General features: G+C 38.2%; 1 protein-coding gene across 3 annotated transcripts in view; it reads right to left on the bottom strand.

Annotated features, from left to right (window-relative positions):
* Positions 1-26,500, bottom strand: part of DST (dystonin) — a 4,096,730-nt gene that overhangs the window by 449,438 nt on the left and 3,620,792 nt on the right. For all 3 annotated transcript variants that reach the window (XM_044063350.1, XM_044063347.1, XM_044063348.1), the window contains one exon: positions 12,660-12,761. In XM_044063350.1, the coding sequence (XP_043919285.1) occupies positions 12,660-12,761 (102 nt within the window). The remainder of the gene's footprint in view (positions 1-12,659; positions 12,762-26,500) is intronic.

Below are 26,500 nucleotides of genomic sequence, written 5' to 3'. Positions count from 1 at the left end.
GAAGCCTCCAAGATGATTCTTTTTTTTTTTTTTTTTAAATATATAGATATAATAAAAGGGCTGTTTTAAACCACATGTACACATATTGATGGTCTCCCAACACTTTGTTTAGCTCATTAAGTTGATCCTTGATTAAAAAAATAAATAAATAATAAAAATAATAATAATAATAGCAATTTTATATTTAAAATGTATTTTGGCCCAAACATATTAAGGAATTAGATAAGAGTGGAAGTCTGAGTTATTGTGGAAGATTAAGAGCACCTGGTCTTGTGCAGTACCCTTTACAGTGTTCTGGGAGCTGAGCTTGCTTGGACGTGTTGGGCATATGGGGATAGTTGATTCTAGGGGTGTTTGGGGTTACCGGGAAGTGCTAGAGAGTCATCAGATTTCCTTCGTGGAAATATCTGTGGGAATGGAAGGTGTGTTGAGTGGTTCACTGGCAGAAAGGCCACTGCATGGAACAGGCTGGTAAAATGGAACAGGATAAATATTGGTTTGGATATTTTAAGAACAGCCTGGAAACACACCACATGAACTAGTGAATGGTATTCTGGCAAACCTGGATGGACATTGTTGCCCGTGCTTGAACTACTGATATGTGTGTATGTAAGGATGGAAATATACTTATAACAAATAAGAAACTAGAAGGGTCTCATAATTTAAAGTCTATGAACTGTATAAACATGTTTGGAAGGAGCTAATAATAATAAGCATTACAGCTTGTGGTCTCTCAAATAACTAAGCAAAAGACAAAAAAAAACCCCCAATATTTATGTAATATATGATTTTAGTAAATCTAGACATAAAATATATAAGCGTCATATAAGATGAAGCAGTCTACTGAATTTAGATATTAAAGACAAGTTTTAATGACATTGGCTTGTGTATAATAACACTACTGTCTTAACTTGTCATAAATGACATACACTACACTGAACATCAGGGGGAAGCATGATGCATATGCCCATATGCATAACAAGTCATGTAATTGCTTTAACTTGAATTGTAGTTTTTGTAACCCATCTGTAACTAATGCTTTATACATGACATCAAACTGACAAAGTACTTCAAGAGAAACAATAGAAGCCTGAACTTGAAATGCCACATAATGTAACAATCATATTCTGAACAAATAGTATTAAAGTGACAATAGACACTTAATTTAATAACATGGGCTTGTGTATAATAACACTACTGTTTTAACTTGTCATAAATGACATACACTATAATGAACATCAAGGGGAAGCATGATGATTTTCTCATATAAGCAAATGTGCATAACAAGTCATATAATTGCTTTACCTTGAATTGTGGTTTTGTCACCCATCTTGACCATACATAATACTTAAGCTCTTACCAAGATAACTACTGTTTTATACATAACTTCAAACTGACAAAGTTGTTCAATGGAAACAATAGAAGCCTGAACTAGGAATGCCGCAGAATGTAACAATCACATTTGGAACAAATAGTATTAAACTGACAATAATCACTCAGTTTAACCTTTGCTGATTATACAAAATAGAATGTTGTCATTTAAATCTAAAAACTTTCAGTATATGCCATAAAATAGCAATTTATAAATATGGAAAGGGAATTTGTAATTATTAATCACAATAAGTGTATGTTTTGTTTTTAACTTATAATTTCACTCATTTTATAATAAGAAATGACAGATATGAAAATCGTTATGTGTAGGAAATGGGGGAAGAGGGATCCACTGACAATTAAAATGTACTAACTTTCATTAAACATTCGCAAACATAGTTATGAAAGAAGAGCCTTGTTCAGGCCTCAACAGCCAGTAATACCGTATACAAATAATAAGAAGAAGATCAGGGAGATCTTCCACAGAAACTGGAATATTCTCACTATAGATGATGATATACAGCGACTTGTGGGTGATAAACCTAGACTTACTTACAAGAATACAAAATCACTCAAATGACTATTATGTTATGAGAGAAATAATAAATTGGTGTTAACATCTGATAGAAAAGGGACCCATGCTTGTAGGTCATGTAACCAGTGCAGTTACATGTCTAACAGCAATAGTTTTGTCCATTCTGACAGTGGAAGATCGTATAATTTTTCAATTTATGCAGACTGCAAGTCATGGGATTTAATATACCTAGCAGTCTGCACAAAATGTAGCCATTTTTATGTAGGAAAGACAAATAGGACCCTTCGAGAAAGAGTTAGAGAACATGTCTATGCTATAAACAGGGAAGATGACAGCAATGCCCTAGCTAGACATGTTATAAATGAAGGGAGTACACATGGTTTTAAATGTACTGTGATTGAGTTTGTATATAAGAACATTAGGCTAGGTGATCATAGAAACTACACTGAACAAAGAGAGACAACGTGGATCATGAGGCTACAAGCAGATAGACTATCTGGTTTGAATGACAGGGTATCCATGAAACTGTTCTTGATAGCAAGGGACAACAAGCATTAACATTGTTTATAAGTTATTAGTCTAGCGTTTTGCAGGATGGCTCACGAATCTATTAAACAATCTATTAAACAAATCTATTAAATAAACAACATATATATTTGATATATTTTATATTTTTATAGTATACATTTATACATAAGCACATGTTTTTAAATAGTGGAACATATAGTTTGAGATGTGTATATATGTTTTTAAGCTGCATGAGGCTGAAGCATCTATTATAAATTAAATATTTGGTTTTAATATAAAGAATCACAGAGGCTTTAAACATGAATTTCAGCCAGCATTTTTTTAGTTAATTTTTTTAATCAATTAAGCACTGGTGTCATCAACTAAGGAACAATAATGATTGGTTGATGAAGTAACAGCAAAGGTATTTAAATGTAGAAATGGCTTAGCTTTTATAACAGTCTGATGAAGCATTCAAGAGAATGTGAAAGCGCTTACTGGATGTTTTATTGTTTTTGTTCTTTAGTTCAGTGTGTTTAATAAAAGGTCAAGCTTCTTATTGTCGTGTTGTGCCTCAGGAAAAGGTTATTTGGATTTTGTAACTTTCATCAATGTTCACTTAAAACAAACTTGATGCTTTAAGTAAGTAAGCAACAAATAAAGTGATTACTTAAATACTGGCAAACAATTAAATATAACTTCTGATATATCCAGTAAAATACATCGTATTATAAACATTAGTTATGAATATTATGAATATTATTACCATCTATCTATATTAAGTAATAAGTTTTGAAAGATTTCATCAATAAGGGTGAATATGTTAAATAACTGTGTGCTATAATCTTTTACTGAGGTTTTATATATGATACATCCTACTTTACTATGATTGAATTGCTTGTCATCTATCTTTCATGTAAATATTAATTGCTTATACAATAAGTAGACATTTATATTGTATTAGAATTCTGTCTACTCTACAATAGTACTATATCTGTTCAAAATAATATAAATATTGCTTATTCCTATTACAAATATTCTCCATATGACAATTCAATTTATGGAGCTCAGATGTTCAGGATTGTCAAGGTATGAGTGATAATCTCATGAATTTAGGTTAATCCATCAGATTAGGAATGGTTTTCATTCAATGGCTAGTGTGGATCTTAGTTTTGTTAACATTTATTAATTTAAATTTGTTATTTCACAAAAACATTTTTAGTATGCCTGACCAAAACATTACTTTATTGGTAAACACTCAAAGTATAAAACTGATAATTTCCTTTAAAAGCTCAAACATATACTTCTTCTTTCGGCTTTTTCCCGGTTAGGGGTCGCCACAGCAGATCATCTGTCCGCTCATGATTAGCAGTGGAGTTTTACGGTGTCGAGTTGCCAGCCCCGCGCCCAACCTTCCACAGAAGGCACACACATGCACACACTCACACCTAGGGCCAATTTAGAGTGTCCAATTCACCTACTGCATGTCTTTGGGATGTGGGAGGAAACCGGAGCACCCGGAGGAAACCCACGCGACCACATGGAGGACATGCAGACTCCGCACAGAAGGCACCCCAGCCAAGGATCGAACCGGAGAACCTCTTGCTGTGAGGCGGCAATGCTAACCGCTGCACCACCGTGGCCACCCATATACTTTATTGTTATCAGAGGAAAATGTTTAATAGTCACAATAAAATAAAAAATACATAGTCTAAATAACCCAAGATGGATTTAACTTTATTATCTTTAAATACCAATGACTTAAACAATCCTAGCAAGAGATCAAATCTACTGAAATATGTGAAACTGAACAAAGCACAAATTGTCTTCCTTCAAGAAACTCATTTCAAAACAAATGACAAATACAAATGGAATCCTAAGGAATATACGATATTAGCGCAATCCACTTATACGAAAAAGACAAAAGGGTTAACAATTTTATGGAAAACAAATGTGATTAACCCAGAAATCATTTATAAGTATGAAGATAAAGAAGGCCTTATGGCATTAGTAATAGTTAAATATAATAACAGAATATGGACCCTAGCCAATCTATACTGGTTCCCAGGCATTGGAATAGGAACTGTTAAAAAAAACTTGGATTTCATTTCCAATAATTATAAAGGCAACTTAATATTAGGAGGAGATTTTAACTGTATATTTGATATTTCCGAAACTACAATTAAAAGACTGCTGTGTACATATGCTGGATCAAAAAGCTTTAAACATGTGGGTAGAATCAATTCATCTTGTAGATACTTTCATATTTAAAGAAGATAAATCTTTGATGTTTTCCCATCAAGATCACAAATTTGGTACCCAAACTAGAATAAATAAAATATATGTTTCCCATGACTTACACTCTAAAATCATTAATTTCTCAATCCCTCCCTGAACCTTTTCAGACCACAATTCATTGATACTAAAACTTCAAAATGGATGCAAACCATTAAACTTTAATTCCCGAATTCCAGCATATATAACTAAAATTAAAGAATTCAAACCCTGGTTATTATTTGAATTACAGTCCTTCTTAGATATTAATTACACCACAGAGATAAATAAAATAATGACATGGGAATCGTTAAGAGCTTACTTAAATGGTAAATCCCAAATTTGATATAAAAAAATCAGAGAATGGGATTCTGAATTATTAGATCTACAATCCAAACTTTTGTCAGTAAAAGCTGAAAAAAATCAAAATCATTTGGAGGTGAAAAAGAAAGTAGAAGTATTAAACAATAAATACAATGAAATTCTAACACAAAATTAATTTAGCTTTAGAAAAACTAAAAATGAATACCTTGGCCACTTCTCCCAAATATCTACATAAGTTATCCACAAGAAACAAAATGCAATCAAAAGCTAATAACATTAATAGTATCTTCCATGAAAAGAAAGGGAAAAATGTCTCAGATATAGGTGACATTCTTGATGCCTACAGAAATCACTATATGGAACATTTCCAAAAACAAAATATACATATCGCTCAATTAAATCTAGATGAAAAACTTTCTAATATAAAAAAACCCAGAAAAAATTAAACTAGATCTGCAAGCACCCATATCCTACAAAGAAATTACAGATGCATAAAAGAGGGTAAAAATAATAAAGCTCCAGGTATAGATGGCATAATTATGGAAATATATAAACTTTTTCCTACAAAGATACTATCCCTCTTCCATAAAACTGTATTAGAAATTCAGTCACAAGCTTTAATACCACCCTCTTGGAGATATTCCTTAATCAAACCAATCCTAAAGGAAAACAAATCCCAAACCTCTGTACCTCATATAGACCTATATCATTATTAAATAATGACTATAAGATATTTATGACAATATTAACTAACAGAATGAAAATACCACTATCCAAAACAATAAATAATGATCAAACTGGATTTATATATCATAGACACACACATGACAATATTAAAAGGATAATTTATCTTATAGATTATGTTAAGAAAATAAAGAAACACTCATAATTGGCTTAGATATAGAGAAAGCCTTTGATTCCCTAAATTGGGACTATTTATTCAAAATCCTAATGCTATTTGAATTTCCTGTATCCATTGTTCATCTCCTAAAGAATATATATATATATATATATATATATATATATATATATATACAAATAATTTAGCGTATGTCAAGTTAGGTCCTTTTACCTCTGAATCTATACATATAACAAAAGGCACTAAACAAGGATGTCCCATGTCACCGATTCTATTTGCTCTGGCTATTGAAATATTGGCAGATTCAATCCGTAACAATATAAAAATCAAAGGAATAGATGTTTATGAACAATATAATTCTAAAGTAATACTATTTGTTGATGACATATTATTAACATTATCTAATACAAAAAAGACATTAGAAGAATTAGATATATTAATTGACAAATGTCACATGACTTCAGGACTCCATTTCAATAAATCAAAATTAAAATGCTTATTCTTAAATTAAAAAAAGAACTTCAGACTAAGGGGGATCACATCATAGGGAAACAAGAATCTACCTTAAAATATCTAGGAATTGAGTTATGCAAGGACAATAACGAATTAGTCTCAAAATACTAAAATAATATCATCAACACAATTAAAATCTCTGTGGAAAAATGGAACAAACTAATATTAACATTTGAAGATAGACTGCAGTTAATAAAAATGGTTTTACTGCCCAAGATCCTATATATAGCCCTGGCAATACAACTGTTACCAGAAAGGAATATACTTAAATAAATAAATAAACTCATGCCTAACAAATTTTTAATAGTTTCCCAAAAGCAACAGACTAGCTTTAATACATCATATCAGACCATGGAAACAGGGAGAATTAAACGTTCCCGATATAGAAACATATAGAAAAGCATCAATATCTAAAACAATCTCAGAGTGTATAAGTCCAAATTACTCTCCAAATTGGAAAGAATTACTAACTAATATCAATAAATGAATTTGATTTACAAAAAAAATTTCAAATAACAAATAAAAACAATTTGCCATGGTACATATTATGTATTAGTATGCAATATAACATAACTAAACCCACTAAAACTCGTATGATTAATTATTAAATTGACTCATTTAGGAAAATTATTAATGCAAATATAGATATAAAAGTCTGGTTTGATCTTTTAACACCATTTATAGTCACAAAGATCTTTCCACACAAAATATATAGATAAATTATTAATTCCTGGGAATAGAAAGGATTTGTTTGTTGGCTCCATTGTATCAAAGAACTAAAAGTTTTAGACATGCAAGTAATAAAAACAACATACAAAATTCCACAACAGGACTGGCTAACTTTACAGAGTATTCTGTCATATTCGCAAGATTTAAGTTGAATAATTAACAATTCTTCATTTAAAGAAATACCTACATTTATGAAATACATATATGAAATCATATATAATGACTTTGACATGGAAAACAGTATTTCAAAATTTTACAAAATATTGATAAACTATAAAGCAATACCCAAAACCTCATATTGGAAATATATAACAAAAGGACACTCAATACAGTTAACTGAAGATATTAAAACAAATATCTTATTATCGATAAAATATACATCCTTTACACAATACTGGAAAGTTTTTAATTGGAAATGCTTGCACAGAGCATTCTTAACCCCAGACAGAATCAGTAAAATTAGTTATTCCATAAAAAGAATACATTGAAGATGTGAGCAAGTACACAATGCAGATTGGAACCACATTTTCTTTGATTGTGTTAAAATTAAGCCATTTTGTAATGGTATTAATAACTTTCTACAAGCTTTATTTAATGAATCATTTTATTTAATGAGAGCTCTTGTATTATTAAATGTGAACGTAGGTCCTCATTTGAATAGGTCAAACATATATCTACTATGGACTATACTTGCAATTTCAAGGAAGTGCATAACAAGAAGAATACAAACACAATAACAACTTTGGCAGACTTCTACAGCCTACTGAAGACCACAGCATTAATGGAAATTAAAATTAAAGAACTAAGAATTTATCCGAAGCCATTTATCAACAACCCCTGGAGAAAAATCTTATCGTTGATTGACACTTTACAATAATTGATCAGACACTCTGATAATGGATTTGACATACTTATAAAGTAACTGTATACATTAAGATCTGTTATAGTGTCAGGCTAATGTAAATAGTGTACATAGCTATTTAAGATGTTATGTATACATACTATGGAATTCATTCAAATGTATTTGAAAAATAAAAAAAAATTTTGAGAAAAAAAAAATCTTCCATAAAAGGACTAAAGGAGATTTCTTCATTAGCGCAAACATGAAAAGTCTTGACAGATCAATGCAGACAAAAATCTGTTTTTCTTTGTCTTTATGTCTTATCTCCTTGCTATTGCGGAATTTATTATTACTGTATGTGTTTATGTTTCACTTCTGTAGAATACTTTTCTTAGGTGTCCTGGCTTTTTGGATAACAAGTGCTGCTTTAGTACTTTGGCTTGTAAAAAGATGCAATTTCTTACCTGCTCTGATAGTTTCAATCTTATTCCCTTAATTCCCATCAAGGAAAAGAATTGAGAGCTAGGTAAGGAACATCCTATGGGAAGTCCAGCACCTACCACACATGACTTCTGATGTCACAGCAGCATCTAAAGAATGGTTCTGGACATAAACAACACCACACAGCATTATTAATGCATGCAATATGTATTCAAAAGTACATGACATACTATTTTAGCACCTGCTTTAGCAAGTCCTGAAATGCTAAGACAGAATGGCTGAAAAAAACAGACTTACATATACAAAGTCTGAGATGGCCTTTTCTCGGAATATTTCATTTTAATTTGGTATTGTGATCTGTGAATTAGTATATATAAGACTGGAGGGTGTGGGTGGTTTGCCTCCCTGAAAAACAGACATTTAAAGGGGAAGAGTGAGGTTTGGTATTCCCAGTTCTCAAAGATGTTCAATATTCACTGTTCTCCTGCATTTTTTTGTTTTGTTGGCATGCTGACACTTAGCATTGCAAGTGCCAACATTTCAACAGGAATCCATTATTTCTTTATTTGAAATTGTTAATGAAGTTGACCCACTGAACCCATGGACATTTTTAGAGGAGACCCATTGGTTAAAGTCCTCAATTAGAACAAGTAAAAATAACACTAAACTGCCACTAAAACAAGATTTAACATCATCAAAGTGTGGTCCTAGTAATACAATTATGCAAAATTTATTGTACTACTCAACTGTCCAAATAAAGACTGATTCCATTCTTGGATTTCTTGTCAAGCAAAATGTCACACATTCTGAGGAATCTTTCACCTCTGTTGTTCCACACTAATGCTTGGTAAAGATAGTGGTTCCCTTGACAGCAAACAGATTCCATTGGGGGTTGAAATACTTTTTTAAACTCATACAGGACTGAAGGAAGCTTTACCATTACAGTTTCTCTCTCTCTCTCTCTCTCTCTCTCTCTCTTGCTGTCCCTCTCTCTGACCCCATGAAAAGATTAACTTAATCTGAAGTTACTGAATTACCACAAACTCCAGGAAGAGCTTATGAAGACAGTTCAACACAACCTCCATGACATCTACAACCCCCTCAGTTAACCCAATTAAGTCCTTTGATGAAGAATGAGATTATACTATTCTTGTGTGATGTCGTAACCCAAACTATTCAGCTGCTGTGTAAAAAAAAAAGTCAGTGAAAATGCAGCCTAGACATGGAAAGATGAAGTGCTGAAGGCCACCTCCAAGTTATAATCTAAATCCTAAAAAAAAAAAAACAAAGATATACTTCTGATAGAATACTGCCATGTGGAGTGAGGGCATGCAAAGAAAGAGTTATGGAAAGAGGTATGGACCTTGCCATACCAAATAGAACTAAGATGCCCTCCTCCAAAAAAAGGAAGCCAATCTGGTGGTCCCTAGCCATCAATAAACTCTACAACAGTTGAAGTCAAAAGACTGGAAAACCTCCCTTATCAGTCTCAACAAAAAGCTGAAATCCCTTATCAAATCCTCTAAAGCCAGCTATGAAGGCAGAATTGTGGCTGACACCAAAACCAACCACAAAGCCTTCTATAGCTATATCAAAAACCTCCAAGGCAATTCCCAGATTTGCTCTGAGTTATTGCACAATGGCACCTCCTATACTGAGCCAGACAATATAGCCAACATACTGGCTGACAGATTCATTGCCAACTTTACCCCCCCCCCCAAGGGCCCTATCACAATACCAGAAGAAAGCCTGGCACCCACCATTTCTGATGCACAGGTAAAAGCTGCATTGTCCAAAGCCAAGAATACAGCATACATGAGACCTGATAATATCCCTGGCTGTGTCCTACATGAGCTACAAAATGAACTGGCACCACATCCGTGTGCCCTGTTCAGTCACAGCCTTACCTCAGGCTATGTCCCTAATGAATGGCGCACTGCTACAGTCATCCCGCTCCATAAAGGGGGAGCAACTTCAGACCTTGGGAACTATCATCCCCATTAGCCTGATGACTCTGGTATGCAAAGCTATGGAGTGCATCATCATGGACCTGCTTAACAAAGATATAGGCAATCTCCAAACTCTTGACCCCACACAGTTTGGCTTTGTCAAGGGGAAATCCTGCCTGCTGAACCTGGTTGACTTCTTTGAGGCAGTCACCAAGGCTGTGGATGAAGTTAAGGCAGTGCATACAGCTTACCTCAACCTGGCCAAGGCCTTTGATACCATTCCCCACTCAGGTATAACCGATAAACTCACCAAACTAGGCTTGTAAAGGCTTCAGGGCCATTAGCCTAGTACACACCTATGAACCTATAACGATATCTTTGAATAATGCATCCTAACTTGTATCTCTAAGGTTTTTGATATTTTTGTTAACAACTTTGTAAGTATTCCATGCCCTGGCTTCAAATCTATAAATAGTGCCAGTGACAGAACTACTACTTGTGTTGACAAAACTGGCGGTTTAAAGTTTTTTGATAACTTATGAGTACCATCTGCCATCAGTTGAGTGTAAAGGCTAGTGCTTCCAGAGACACATGAGGGTTAAGTGAATAGGAAAGCCACACGTACATTCAGAATCACTGATCCCAAAGGGAGAAGGATCCTACATCAAAGACAGATCTCAGAAGGAAGCCTTGATGAAATGCTTGAAGACTGCAAGTCTTGGATAGGCTGCAAAGAATCCCCCCCCCCCCCAAAAAAAAAAAAACATAAGGAAATAGGGCTCTCATAACTTCAAAATAAAGAAATGAATGTCCCTTGATTAGGTCTTTCTTACACAAAAGACTTAGACTTACTTTCAGACATGGCAAGTAGACACCTGCCAAAAATATACTGCTCAGATTTTTCTGCCAGTGGCATTCAGTGTGTCATAGCTCTCTTCTTAGAAGGTGAAGTTGGAGAAACTATCTAGTGAAGGATTTGGAAAGTCTGACCAAATGTCTGGAAATGTGACAAATGAGGATCAATACAAACCAATGCAAAGTACTGTGTTTATCCTATAGCTAAGTCCAGGTTAAACAATTTAAGGAGGGGTTCCACAGTACGTTTGGCATTATTTTTAGGCAGCAAGGTAAATCATCCAGACCATCAGAAGTACTTTTTTGGGGGGGCATTTGAAAGCATCTAGAGTATACAGTTCTTTGTGATGTTAGGAGCTGTAAGGGATACGGGATAAAATTCAGTGTGACTGCATTCTGAACTTACCAAAAACTGAATCATAAATATCAACTAAGATACCTTTTAGATTAATCAACAAAAACCTGGAAATGGAGATCATAAATATGTTGGTAACCTGCCCCTAGTAAACATGTCATCAAACTTCAGAGTCAGAAGGCAGCATTTAATTTTATTAATATGTCATAGTTTGTTAGCTTAAAAAGAATATATATTATGACAAAACAGTACGGCTCCTTCACCATATTTTACACAATTGACAATTCCTATCTCATGATGAACATATTGAGGCTTATCCTAGTAATGTTTGTGCAGAAATTTCTTACAGATGAATACTGACCATCAAATGGAGTTCCTGCCCCATCTGACATATGAGGGCTCACCCTTCCTTCATTAAGTACATGACTGTTCTTGTACAATTTGTTTCTTACAGCTGTTTACACTTTTGAACTAATCATTATTTTTTGTATGATACATGTTTAGTCAAAAACATACCTAACCGGCCTAAATAATTTTTAAGAAACAATTCCATTTTGTGAGAAAATGTTATTTAAGCAGGCAAAAAATAATTTACACTTCAAGCAGCTGCTGCAATAAGCTTCAATATGAACACAGAATGAACCAAAATACTGCAGTTTTCCTCATTACATGCATTCTAGGTGGATCGGTATGTCCAATACTATGACATACTTTGTTAGTACCACATCTTGCTGTGTATGCTCTTTGTACTCCATGTTTTGTAGTAAGGGAGTGTGAAAGCTTTACTTGTGATACAGTCAGTTATTTAATTACCATTTCAAGTGCTAGACAGCATAAGGTAGAGCTCTCCAACAATTATCTCAAAAGCACACACACACGCACACACACACACACACACACACACACACACATGCACATGCACACACACGCGCGCACGTGCACACGCACACACACACACACATACACACTCACACACACACACACACACACACACACACACACAAACACACTGGTGTGATTACTGACGGCCACTAATGAATTGCTTTTAACCACAGTAATTCTTAGGAATCATAGCATAAACAGTAGCAAACAGAAAACATGAATACCTGAAGTCCATCTTGATATTGTACAGCACCCTGCATAGCTTCGGCAAGTTTTTCCATCCGCTCATTCCATGCCTTGTTAACTCCATCCCAAAGAGAATTCAGCTATGAAACAGAAAAAATACATAAAGAATTAGTTGTAGCATGTGAGTCATTTCAAACAATGCTGTGGCTAAAGTTATTTTTTTGCTAAATTATAAGCACAGTTACTGAATGCCACATATGGAGTAAATGGTGAAATGATGAACAGTTGTACCCCTTTAAATTTGTTGAGACCTTCATCTCCCCTGAACGGTGAGATGGCATCGGCCATTCATTTCTACCCTCCCCTGCTGGCTCTAACATCACCAGATTTCCTAAGAGAACAATACCAGACAAGAGCTCATGAGGACCCTAAGATGCCTAGCCATAAGAACCGTTCCATAGCACTAGCAATATTCAGCCCTTTCTGCAACCATTTTTCCAAAATTAGCATCCATGTTGCCGTTTATTCAAATGCATGAAAATATGTTGCCTTACAATCTACCAAGGTGGATTCAGCTAATAAGTCACAAGATCTGCCCTTAAACTGCCAACCCAGTGGAAGGACCAACCAGAAGTAGCATTCTTTCTTCCCTATGCCCCCTTAATAACCCCTCTTTCTGCTTAACAGGACTGCAAAAACCTAGTAGAACTGTCTATGCCTACTAGAGAAGGCAAAAACCTGAATCAGCCACTGGGAAAAAATAGGAAATTCCTTCTTGGCCCCTAGTGTGACTGTCCTTGTAGTTCAGTGCATCCCTGTTCCTTGCCTACTCTGATCCAACATCTACATCTTGTGTGTCTTGAAATTCTGTTGTTTTAAAAAGGGAGAAGGTAGGGGTAGGAAACACTGACCACAGGTTTTATATTTAGAAAAGGCTTAACCTTGCCCTGCTAATCCTTTTCACTGTTTCTTAAAAGCTTGCATTACTAAAGGGCCAACTGGCTACCTTCTGTCTGGGTTGCATCAGCATCTCCTTGCACAACCTTTAGCATGTAACTTATTTGTCCTGCTTTTGTAAAATGTGCCCACTTTACAGCTTTGTGTAGCTAGCTGATGGTTTGCCAGGCGAAAGGCTGCCCTACCCTTGTTGCATCCTGCCTCCAACATTACCAGGATATGTGTTTCACAATTATTTTATTTCACAGACAGTACAGCACCCCTGATCAGGGATTCCCCAACATATAATACCAACCATGACCAACAGCCACATATTACCACATCCAATTTCACCAACAAACCTGTGTCCAATAAAAACAGGCTCTACTTCAGGTGATGATCTTCCAAGTGAGAACCTTAAAATAGCACCAGTAGCATTGCCAGTCCTGTCTCATTCCTTACAAATGGGTCAATCCAGAAATTTCACATTTTCTTTCTCTGGAAAAAAAATCGCACATTATCCCTCTACACAAAAGAGAAAATTCAACAGACATCACTAACTATAGACCTATAGCAATTTTATCCACTCTCTCGAAAATACTTGAAAAATGTATTCCAAACCAATTCCTGAAGTATCTCCTGCAGGTAGAACTCCTACCCCCAAGCAAAATGGCCTCCATCCCACCCACAGTACTAAAACAACTTCTAGCAGTTATAGGTATCGTCAATACAGCTAGAGATAACAGCAAACTGGTCTCTACCCTATCTCTAGACTTGTCTAAAGCCTTTGACACAGTTTGTCACAGGAAACTTCTACTTTAGAGGTATTCAGTAGGTCTATCTCAGCTCACCATTCTATGGTTCAAAAGCTGCTTGTCCAAGAGGTAACAGTCCATAACATGGTACCTTCTCTCCATAACTACCAGTCACTTCTGGTGTAGGTGTACCACAAGGCTCGATTCTTGGTCCTTTCCTCTTTAACATTCTTACCAACACTCTCCACACATCCATACAACAGGGCTCAACAATACTCAAATGACTCCACACTCATATGCACATCAGGCAAACTGACATATCTCAAAGAAATGTACACAAAAAGCCTTAATATCTACTGAAATATGGTTTTGTAACTCACAATTCATGCTCAGCTACATACTCCCCCCCCCCAAATTCCTCTGTCATAAAAAGCAAAATTTAAAATCCACTCTCTTAATAATAATACAATCACTGAAGTCACTTCAAATAGCAAATTATTAAGGATGATAGCAGATGATAAACTTAAATTCAAACTACATATACAAAACTGCATAAAAACTCACCAAAAACTAGGGATGCTTTATACAGCCATTTCTCACCAACACACCTAAAATAACACTTGCAACTACTTACCTCCTCCCCTCACTAATTGATGGTGCTCCCAACCTTAATAACATCCAGGCATTACTAAAAGCAAAACTTGAACAACGCTATAATAAACTAGCTACATTTGCAGCAAATAGCCCTTTCAGAACCCACCAATGTATAGCAGTAAATGCCTATATCGATTAGAACTACCCCATCAACTAACACATGCACAGCTTCTTACCACAAATAAAATTATTCCAGCATCCATCTGCTTGTCCAATACTAAATACCATTCCACACAACTATGTTACGACTTGGTCATTATGACCAAAAACCTCTTCTGTGTCCACAAACCTATCAAATCTGCTGGGCATGGTCTGTACTCATAACATGTTGCTAAGGCCTGGAACTCCTTACCTGTACCCATCAGGTCAATACCCTCCTTCATTCCTTTAAAACCTTTCTGAAAGACTTCATAGCTAAAATCTGTCTTTGGTCTTGCTCACCCCCAGGATAAACTATATCCCTAAATGTGAACAAGTACTTAATACATTACACCTCCTTACTCCCTCTTCTTCACTCACTCACTTCCTTACTTCAATCAGTTTTTCTCCCTTCTCTATCTAAACATGTCAAAACCCAGTTTTTCCCTCACTTCATATGGCAGATCTCGAGTACCTATAATTTCTGTATAAAATGGCTAAAATTTCTCAAAATATTAAATCACTGTCCTGTAAGTTCTACCTGTTTTTAACTAATGTTATCACATTATGTCCAATTTGGTATAATTATTTAAGCTGTAGATGTTTTTGTTATTATTTTTGAAGATTGTAAACTGTTCTTAAAATGGTTTTGTAATACTTTTGAGCTTTTCTTCCCAGGCCTCCGCTGAAAATGGGCAACTACCCAGTTGGGCTTTCCTGGTAATCAAATGTTTATAAATAAATAAGACCCATTTGGAAAACAGACAATCTGTACATTGAAAAGTTATTGAAGGTCTAATGCTGCAAAGATCAATAACCAAGCTCTTTCATGGCTTTCACACTCAGCAAGTTGCAATTTATATGAACAAGCACCAGTGGGAGATTCAGGATGGTACACTGAGGAAGACTTCGATCATTAATTTAGAAGTCCTAATGACTGCACAGGAAAAATCGATTAAGGCAATTTGGCACCCCAAATTGTAAAATATCTTCCATAGTGTACATTGGCCTGGCATTTTGTGTTCTTCTTGCAAAAAGAGTGGATTGGCATAATGCTTAAGGTGTCTACCTCACAGACACAGGGTTTTATTCTCACCTTTGAGAGAAACTAGCTAGGCTTAAAATGGCCCACAAAGGCAGCTATCCTAATATTTTCCTGTGAAACTATGAACCTGAGAGGTACCTAATCTGGAAATGGATATGTATTTAGCAGCTGTGAATGCAGCTTTAGGTTTATAAGATGCAGAACTACTCATGGATAACGTCAGTGCTAACCTTTAGAATATGGGTGGCCACATTTGACAAGACAGTATTGTTGTGTAAAATCTTACCGTAACTTTAGATGTCCTTCTCTTCTACATGCTGCTGTATCTATAACACAAGGGAGTCTGCCTCTGGTCGATTTGTGTATGTCTGGCCATTATACAAAAGACAGATGCTACTACAAGGGTGCGTGTGATGTCCCGCGTCTTTCTCAGTGGACGTTGGCCATAAACCGACGTTGGGTACAAAATGGCCGTCAGCATGCACAAACCTCAGAACGGTATGACGATGGAATCAGCGACTAGGGAGTTAGTACTCAGGAGTCAGGCAAGTGTCGGGGGGAAGGCAGGGTGGGAAGCTATACAGCAGCATACAGAAGAGAAGGACATCTAGAGATATGGTAAGATTTTACACAACAATACTATGTCCTTCTATTCATATGCTGCTGTATCAATAACACAAGGGAGAGTGCAAAAGCTCCTGTTATTAAGATTTGGGGGGGAGGAACAGAAGCATTTTCCACAAAGTCATGAAAAATGGCTCTGGCAAAACCTGCCCTGGCTCTAGAAATGATGTCCAACTTGTAGTGTTTGGTGAAGGTATGGACAAAGGACCGTGTAGCTGCTTCTAAATGGCAGCTGTATCCAAACCCTTGAAAAAGCCCCAGTGGAGGACACTGCCCTAGTGTGGTGTGCTTTTAGTGGGAAGGAAGGGAAGCCTTCTGCCATGGGCTGTATAGCAAAAGAAGATGGTTTTGGAAATCCAAGTGGATATGGTTTACTTGGGAACAGGGTAGCCCAGGGCTCTTGGGTCTCAGGATACAAAGAGCCTGTCTGATTTACGGATGGATTTAGTCGTAGCCAAATAGTATCCGAGTTGTCTGTGTACATCTAAAGAATGTTAGATCCTTTCAGCTGGGTTTTGGGGTGAAGGGAAGAAAGTCAGAAGGTTGATAGCCTGATCAAGGACAGCTCATTGACCACTTTGGCCATGAAGGTTGGGTTAGTACACAGACACACCTTGTCCTTATGGAAAACAGTAAAGGGATGTGAGGCCATAAGGGATTCTAGTTCAGAAACCCTTCTGACTGAAGTAATGGCCACCAAGGCTAAGGTTTCTCATGTACAGTATTGAAGAGAGCAGTTTTTAGCTAGCTCAAAGAGTGGTAGTGTCAACTTCGCCAGAACAAAATTTAATCCTAAGGAGGCGGAATGGGCTTCCTTGGAGGTCTAAGTTGCAGAACCCCTTTCAAAACTAGTTTAACTTCTAACCTAGAAGCCAGAGGTGGGGTGAGTGGTAGTCAGGCTGAGATGGCAGATAAATGGATCTTGATTGAAAAGTATGACAATCCAGACTTCATCAATTCACACAGGTAGGACAAGACCACTGGAGGTTCTACTGGCAGTGGTTATAAATTGTGTTTTTGACATCAGACAGAAAATCTCTTCCACTTAGAAAGATATGATTTTATGATGGTGGATTTTTGGCCTCCTGCAGAACCTGAAGCATATCCTCCATGTATAGGTGTCTGAAGGGAATCAATGCTCTATCACCCACACAGTAAGATTCAGAGTGGACAGTTGGGGGTGTAAGAGCATTCCCTTCTGTGTGAGCAGGTCCATCCAGTAGGGTAACTTGTGGTGATTGCCCTTGACTAGATGGAGTAATAGGGGGAACCAATGCTGCCTTGGCCAATAGGGAGTCACCAACAAGATTTGTGGTTGTTCTTGCTGAATTTTCAGCAGAAATTTTTATATGAGAGGGAGGGGGGGGGATGCGTAAGTGTACATCCTCTTCCAAGGGAATGAGAGAGCATCCACCCTCCATGCCTCAGGATGTGGTACCCTAGAGCAGATGGTCATAAGTTGTCTGTTCATGGGGGAGGCAAACAGATCCACTTTTGCAATATCCCATCAATGGACAAGGTCCAGGAACACATCCTTGTTTAGCATCCTTTCGTGAGACTGAGTCATTGTCCTGGTTAAAGTATCTGCCATCACATTTTCTGCTGAAGGTATGCAGACAGCTTGGATGTTAACTAGTTTCTCTAGGGCAATTTACCATGCTTGCAGGCCCAACTTGCATAGGAGGTAGGACCTTGCCCCCCCCCCCATTTGTTGATGTGCCACAGCACAGTGGTATTGTCTGTATACCACCTCAGCATGCCTGGTAGGAGATGATCCTTGAAAATTTGTAGGGCTAATATCAAACCTCTCATTTCCTTGATACTGATTTGCTCTTTCTATTAAGTGAGTGTCCATGAGCTCCTCACTCTCCAGTTCTCTATGGTTGCTCCCCAACCTGTGTCTATAGTATCTGTGAAGAGGTCCTGTTTGGGGGGGCTGGGGTTGTAGGGGCAGGCCTGGGCTGGCCTTTATCTGGGATAACCACCAATTCAATTGCCTGGAAAGGCATGGAAGCACGGGAACCATGAACTCCAGGGGATGCAGATGTTGTTTCTAGACTGTTCTCAAGTACCACTGGAACTTCCTCATGTGAAGCTTTGCCAGGGGTACCATGGGGATGGTGGAGGCCATGAATCCCTGGAGACTGAGAAACTCCCTGGCTGACATGGCTTTGAGAGGGAGTAACTCCTTAAAATAAGAAGTGAGAGACAATTTTTTTTTTCTGGGGGAAGACAGGCCATCATTTTTTTCTGTTAGGATCCTGCACCCCAGGAACACATGATCCTGTAAGTATATCAGGGATGATTGTTTGAGATTTATCGTGAACTTCAGATGTCTCAAAAGGGAAATAGTGAAGTCTAGGTATTGTAGAACCATTGGAATTGATGAGGCCTATATCAGGATATCGTCTAGGTAGGGGAAGAGTTGGATTCCCCTTGTTCTGGGAAAGGCCATGACTAGTGCTAGGCACTTTGTGAACACTCTTGGGGCTGTAGAGAGACCAAATGGCAAAGCACAGAACTGAAAGTGTGCAGAACCCACTGACAAGCAGAGGAATTTCCTGAAGAGGGGATGGATTAGGATGTGTAAGTAGGCGTCCTTTATATCCAAGGATACCAAGAAGGCCTGGGGGGAGAATCAGGGGAAGGAGGTTAAGAAGAGTGAGCATCCGAAAGGAGGGTACCTGGAGGAAGGTGTTCAGATGGGTCAAACCCAGGATTGGTCTCTAGGAACCTTCTTTCCAGGGAACCAGGAACATCTTTGAGTAAAATCCTTTTCCTCTTGCATGAGGAGGCACTTCTTGTTCCTTGTGGTGAGGAGTTCCTGAAGAACAGGTGGAAAGTAAGCCAGTTGGTTTCGAGGGGGTTGTGGAATGCCTTTGGGAGTAGGTTTTGTTTCCCATGTCATGAAGTGTCCCTGTTTATTTACAGAGAGGACCCAAGAGTCCTAGGTAACCTGATTCCAAGAAGGGAAGGGGGGGGGGAGACAGAGAGACAGACAGACAGACATGGAAAGAGGGATGTCTGGATCCAGTGCCTGGTTGTCACAGGCTACCAGGCTTAGCCTGAAAGGGCTGTTTGGAAGCAGGAGTAGTGGGAGCAGGACTGTTTCTTTGAATCTTTTTTGCCTTTGCTAGGCATCTGTCTGGCAGGCCTTCTCACAAAGGAGGTCTTGGCAGGGTAGTTTCTTTGAAAGTATGGAACCAGGAAGACAGAAACTTGTCTCAGATCATGCAGTTTTTTAACCTTCTCTTGAAGGGCCTTGAAAAGTTCAGCAGCTGCTGAACCAAACAAAGCTTTGTTGTCCAAAGAAGAGTCTGGGAGTTTAGACTTAATGTCATAAGGGAGAGGCTACAACCTAAGCCAGGAATATCTTCTGATGAAAGACCCTGAGGCGGCAGTCCTAGATGAGGTGTCTACCACATCATAACTGCACTTAATACAGTGCTTAGTTACTTGAGTGCAAGAATTCAGGAGAGAGGAGCTTTTAGCCTTGGCTGGGGAGTCAGGGAGGTCCCCAATTGCTTAGCCACATCAGAAAGTAGACCCAAGGAGTATTTGGTCTTGTGAGTATGGTAGTTAATGGCTCTCACTCCTAATGTAGCAGATGTGTAGACTCTTTTCCAAGGCTCTCCATTAATCTGCTCTCCTTGTCAGAGAGAAGGAGGGAGTTGGAAAGGAGTAACTTGGAGGTTTTGTCTGCAGCCACAGCAATGACGGAAGTGTCTGCCGAAGGAGCTTTGTAAAGGAATTTTGCATCCTCAGGGACTTTGTAAAACCTGTCTGGGCATATGGGTGTGGGGGGTTGGGAATCTGGATTTTTTGAAGCAGCCCGGAAAGCATCCAAGAAAGCAGGGTGCACTGGTGGAACAGCAGATGGGTTAGGAGACTCCATTTGTAAAAGGTCATAATACCTCTTTTGGGTCTTGTTGACCTGGCTGCTGTCCCACATGAAGAAGAAGTCTTTAATCTGAGCAATAGTTTCCCCGAAGGTAATGTCTTACCCTGGGTACTCTGTGCCATTGCGCTCCTCCTCTGGGGAAGCATACTCTAAAGGAGAAGCAGTTTGCAAAGTGTAAGTGATAGATTCATCCCCTGATGAATCCTCTTCTTCAGTTGAGACATTGGAAACAAGTTTACCTTCAGGGGCAGAAGCAATAGGGGCCTGGACCATAGCAGGGGTCTGGCATAAAGCAAGGAATGCATTTAGAAGGCTTTGAGTAAAGGCTTACCAGTTGGGAAGCTGGTCTAAGGGTGCAGATGTTGGAGAAGGAGCAAGAGGCTTGGTCTTTTGCTTCTTCTTTTTGTGAAACTCCGATTCCAGGGTAACAGAGATGCAGTGGAGCGATGGAGGTCCAGATGCCGGATGGCACTCCACAATGACTGAAGAGATATCCTTGTGAACAACAATTTGAGAGACCCCACATGGGCCCTTGGAAATGAGGAGCCTAGGTTCCCCCCGGCGACCAATTCAGATGCCTGCGATTCCCTCTGGGAAGTGCCAGTGTCTTCTTTGACAACCTCCTCCTGGGTACCCATCAAAGGAAAATCTGAGGATTCTGGCTCAGACTCAGGACCTTCTCTGGCCTTGAGAGATACGGCTGGATTAGAGGGCGCAGCAGTCGGTTCAGGCCACGATTTTTTTTGCCTTTTTGACTGGCGGCTCATCCCAGGAACCTGACATCAGATCCATAGCTGTAGTCTGACGTTTGAGTCTCTGGCTCTCTAAGTAAAGATATAAAGTTGCTAGATGATTTCTGAGGGATTTGGAGACGAAAGCCTGACAAATACTACAAGCAGTGTGGTTGTGTTTTCGGCCTAAACAAAACAGGCAGAGCTCATGTGAATCCTTATGTGGAATCTGCCTTCCACAACTACACTTGCCTGTTGACAAGAAACCCCAAAGCAGTAGCAAAAGTAGAATCAAAACCCACTATGGGGTACTTATCTGAAGTTGGATAAGACAAGTTCACTTTTGGGATGGCGTGATGACCGGAGCTGGTAGTCACACAGGCAGCAGAAAAGTTCTGAGGTAGATGAGTGCTGACATCAGTTTTGCACCCATATAGGGTTTATGCCAACCACCGCGGAGAGATACGCAGGACATCACACGTACCCTTGCAGTAGCATCTATCATTTGTATAATGGCCAGATGTACGCGAGTCGACCAGAGGCAGATTCCCTTGTGTTATGGATACAGCAGCATATGAATAGAAGGACTTCAGTAAAAACAACAAAGTAAACTTTCTTTCTATGCTTTGAAAAGCAGCCTCTCAGAAAAAAAGGCAAAGAAAGAAAAGTGCAAAGAGACCTCCCTGTTCCACGGCAGCAGCTCTGCATTTAACCAGAAAGCCTTAGAATCAAGTTCTAGAAAATGATAAACCTGCAACATTGCTTTCTTAACAAAATGTAACTTGGCTTCAACTACCTCTCTGACTTCCCCAAATACCCCAGACTGTGTGCTTGTGTAAGGAATACTGAGTTACTGCTTTCTCTCAACTGCCTGTCCAAGATACAAACATCCCTAAAAGGCAAGGGTTGGGAAAGGGCAATGGCTCTGTAATACTGTGAAGAATAGTTTTTTTTTTTTTAATTTTGCCCTGCACCACAACTGATCCTTCTTGACCATGTTGTACAGTGAACTGGATGGCCATGTTTCTGTTTACGACTCTAGACATTCCACCATCTGGTGCAATCTGTAAAATGTCTGAACAGCGAGTCTATCATTTGCTTGCAACTTCCCCCAGAACTTTCCTCAGGGGTCAGTGCAGCATGGCGATAACCCTCTAGTGGGAATGAGGAAGCACATTCTTATCTGTTCAACAATCCCCTTATGCAGCATGCTGTCATTCATGCCGCTAATAAATACTGGTCCACTAGCAAGGCAGGAGGAGACCACGATTCAGTGCAAGTCAGCCAGCAGACAGACTGCATATTTTTCAGTTATATACTTTTTCTTTCCGTTATATCACCTGTCATAACCTGAGTCCCAGTTTGCTTCTCAAGGTTCAAAACCAGATGATGATGATGATGATGATGATGGTGCTGATGGAGATGGAAGGATATAGGACCACCCTGATGCTATGGAGGCTTGTTCACACTCTACCCTTAACCTTCACTGCTGCACATAGCATGCAATAATGTTAATGCTGTTCATATACACTGGTGATGATGTCACACTGTAGACTGCATTGGTAATTATAAATTCTTTTTCTTGGCTCCTAGTGTCAAACTTAATGCCTCTATGCAAACATCCCACAAACTATTAAGTACCTGTTTGCCAATGCACTATACATAGGGTGCCCATTTTGACCAGCATAAATAATGGTAAGAAAAGATGCTGAAAAGATGGGAGTACAAAGAACTGCCTATCCCTCTGGAATATTTATATGTAGTTTCAAGACCACTTCTTACCACTGGTCATAAACTTTTAGATACACTAAATAATTTCTGCATGCCACCACAGATACATCTGTGTATCATACATAGTAAATTGCAGACAAATGGCATTCCCTTGAGCAGGTCAGATATATCCTACCATCTTGGCCATTCCTTTCGAGCTGTCACAGAGATCAGCATGAGATCTGACAATCCACCTTGATGATGATTCCACACAGATCCTAAACTACCTGGACATCTGCACATGTAATCACTAAAGTAATATGGTAGGAACTATGTACACAAAAGGCCAGTGACCTGTGGAAATATCATTCTAATGGAATGCTCCCTGTTGGGTAAAGCTGCCCATTGTCTGGGAATTAAATATTGTCTCTCTAGGTGGGAGAATACACTAACTTGTTCTAAATGTCACATCATACCTAGGAAAAGAGTGTGCTGTTAAAGTCTGAAACTAAGTTTCAATCAAAGAAAGACATCTCAAATGACATAACATTGTTCTAAAACTGTAGTGCATCCTCTTTGGTAAATGGTCAAAGTACTGGCAGTTGCAGAACATTGAACACAAGTGAATAAGTGAATTAAGGAAGTAAGTAAAGCAAAACAAAAACAGAAAGAAACAAACAAGCAAACAAACACATAAATAAATAAGCACATACAATCAGATTGTAACCCCCAGCAATATTGATGTAAGGTAAACAAACTTGCATAATTGCACTTACTACCCAAAAGTACTGCACTTATTGCAGAAGATTTGCTCTGTACATAAACCATAAATGTAATCAATCATTTTACCAAATGAGTTTCCATGCTCTGGAAAAAAAAAGAACAGAACAACTCAAATTACTGATACTAGCCTTGAATGGTTGTGTCATTACACCAATGAGTAGCTTGGTGAAATTTTCTGAAATTATGTTTCAGAAAGTACTTGATATATACTTTATCATGCCACCCTGTTTTATTACATATTTCAGTTTCAATGCTCCAAAGCTGATGGTGATTTGACTGTTTGCCAAAGAGGATGTTCAACAGCTTCATAACAAAATTATGTCATTCAAGGTCACTCCCTCAACTGAAAGTTAGGTATCTGGAATCTGAGAACAATTATCATGACCCAGAAGTGTTTCCATAGCTGTAGGACAATGCTTGTGTTAGTCAAAGCATGATACTTTGATGAAGCCATGACTAGTCAGTCATTTGTAAAGAGAAGGCACACTTCCTTAATTTTAGAGGGTTGCATGACAGACTTTGAGTTCTGGATATGTGAAAGGCCAAGGGATATGGTTCTTTAACTAAAACGTTTTGTTTTTTAACTGAGACCTGAGGAAGTGTCCATGGATCAGAAGAATAGAAATATGAAGTCATACCCCTGCATAACTAAAGAAAGTGCCACCTCTTGAGTGGTGGTTATATGGGAGGGGATGAGGTTAACTGAATGGAAACCATTTCAAACATTATGCAATGGAGAAAAAAGCCAAGAACATTCAAATATAGAAATGGTCTGAGATACCTGGATTGTTAAGTGACCATGAGAAAGCTGGTGTAACCACCATCTCAAGAAATGGAACTAGTCCCATTGTCTGCTTATGGATTACCTTTACTACTTCCTGGAATACATTGAATCAGAAGGCTATGTTGGTGCTCTGGGGGGAGGAAGAAGAGGAGAAAGAAAAAGGATGAATAATTAGCTGCCTGCATGACCTTGTTCTGAAAGTAGAAACGACCATCTCTTTGGCGATGAACCTCCATGTATCTGTAACCTGCCCCCAACTACTTCCATAATGACTAGACAGCAGCCAGCACTCACAAAATGTTGTCGGCTGCTGAGCTTGACGTGTTTGAAGATGGCCTGCAGAGACAGTTCATGCATTCAAACGTATTACTGCCAGATTATGCTTCTTTCCTGGTATTACTGCAACTGAAGTGCAGAATCATTTTTTTTTTCTGAATTTAAAAATTGATCTTACTTATATTTATTAAGCAGGGTGCAGCACTGATCTCCGTAAACGTTCTCAGCATTAGCCTGGGAATACTGTCAGGTTAAGTGATTTACTACAAGTCATACAGTTAGGCAACTGGAAGCTGAGGGAGCTGGACCGTAGATACAGGAAGCAGCTCATTCAAACATCACAATCTTAATCCTTTGCAGAAACCACCAGAACAAAACTTTTGTTAACATGTACTATTCATAGGAAGGGAGGCCTGAGGGTACTGGAGTATCAGTAGATAACACTTAAATCATGCAATTCATAACACACAGTAGTGCAGTGAGTGGCACAGCGGTTAGCTTTGTTGAGTCACAGCAATAAGTTCCCCAGTTTGATTCTTGGCTGAGGTGCCTTCTGTGTGGAGTCTGCATGCCCTTCCTGAATTTGTGTTGGCTTTCTCCGGGTACTCCAGTTTTCTCCTACAGTCCAAAGACATGCATCTGGAGTGTTTCTCCCTGGGCCTCTGCAGAAAACAGGCTCTGTCCTATTTGGACTTTCCCGGTCAATAAATGTTAAATAAATAAATAACAGTCGGCACACTTTTATCAACTTTATATTGTAGCTGCATCCTTCACCAGTCTGTACCATGCCCTAATCTGAATAACCATCACCTCATCTACCTGTCAATCTAACCGACATGAGATAAGAGGGTTATTACTCTTTCTTCTGTCACCGACAGTACTTACATACCTCATATGCCCATACTGTCCAATTAAATAAATCAGAGTCAGCACAACTGATATAGCCTTGTACTTTCACGCCTTCCACAATCTAGGGATAACTATAATATGTTCTACATCCTCACATCTAGTTCATACTTACACACTTCACATATCTATCTCATGCCCCTGCTTTGACCACATCATCCTGGTCACTCATAATTGATTATTATTTCCATTATTTCAAATTTTCTAAGCATCCAACAAGGCCTTACATCTAGTTAATAAAGCTAGTCTGAATCTTATTCACATTAGATCCTCCCAATCATTACAATGATATTCAGCCATCATGTACACAACATGCCCTTCAAGTGCAAATAACCCCCCACCCCCATTATGGCAACCAATCTTTTGTTTACTCAATAAATCTTTAAACAGTATCCTTGAAAACTGTATAATCACCGTCTAATCTTTCTCCTGCTGCTTCAGACTACACGTACACATATCCTCTGCATCAAACAAAATTAAAACAACTCAGAATTTGTCTCTTGGAAATCAAACATGTTGCTTTTTACTCAGTCTGTATTTATTAAAAATAACCGCATAATTTCAGTCTTATTATTATTAATAACCAAATAAAGGTTGGTTCAACATATCTTTACTTTGTGGGTAGCATTCAGTCCT

Source organism: Protopterus annectens, chromosome 2.part1 (assembly GCF_019279795.1).
Source record: "Protopterus annectens isolate FY-2018-M chromosome 2.part1, PAN1.0, whole genome shotgun sequence".
NCBI classification, from domain to species: Eukaryota; Metazoa; Chordata; order Ceratodontiformes; family Protopteridae; genus Protopterus; species Protopterus annectens.
Note: the sequence above shows the minus strand (reverse complement) of the source record. Positions and strands in the feature narration are given on the sequence as shown.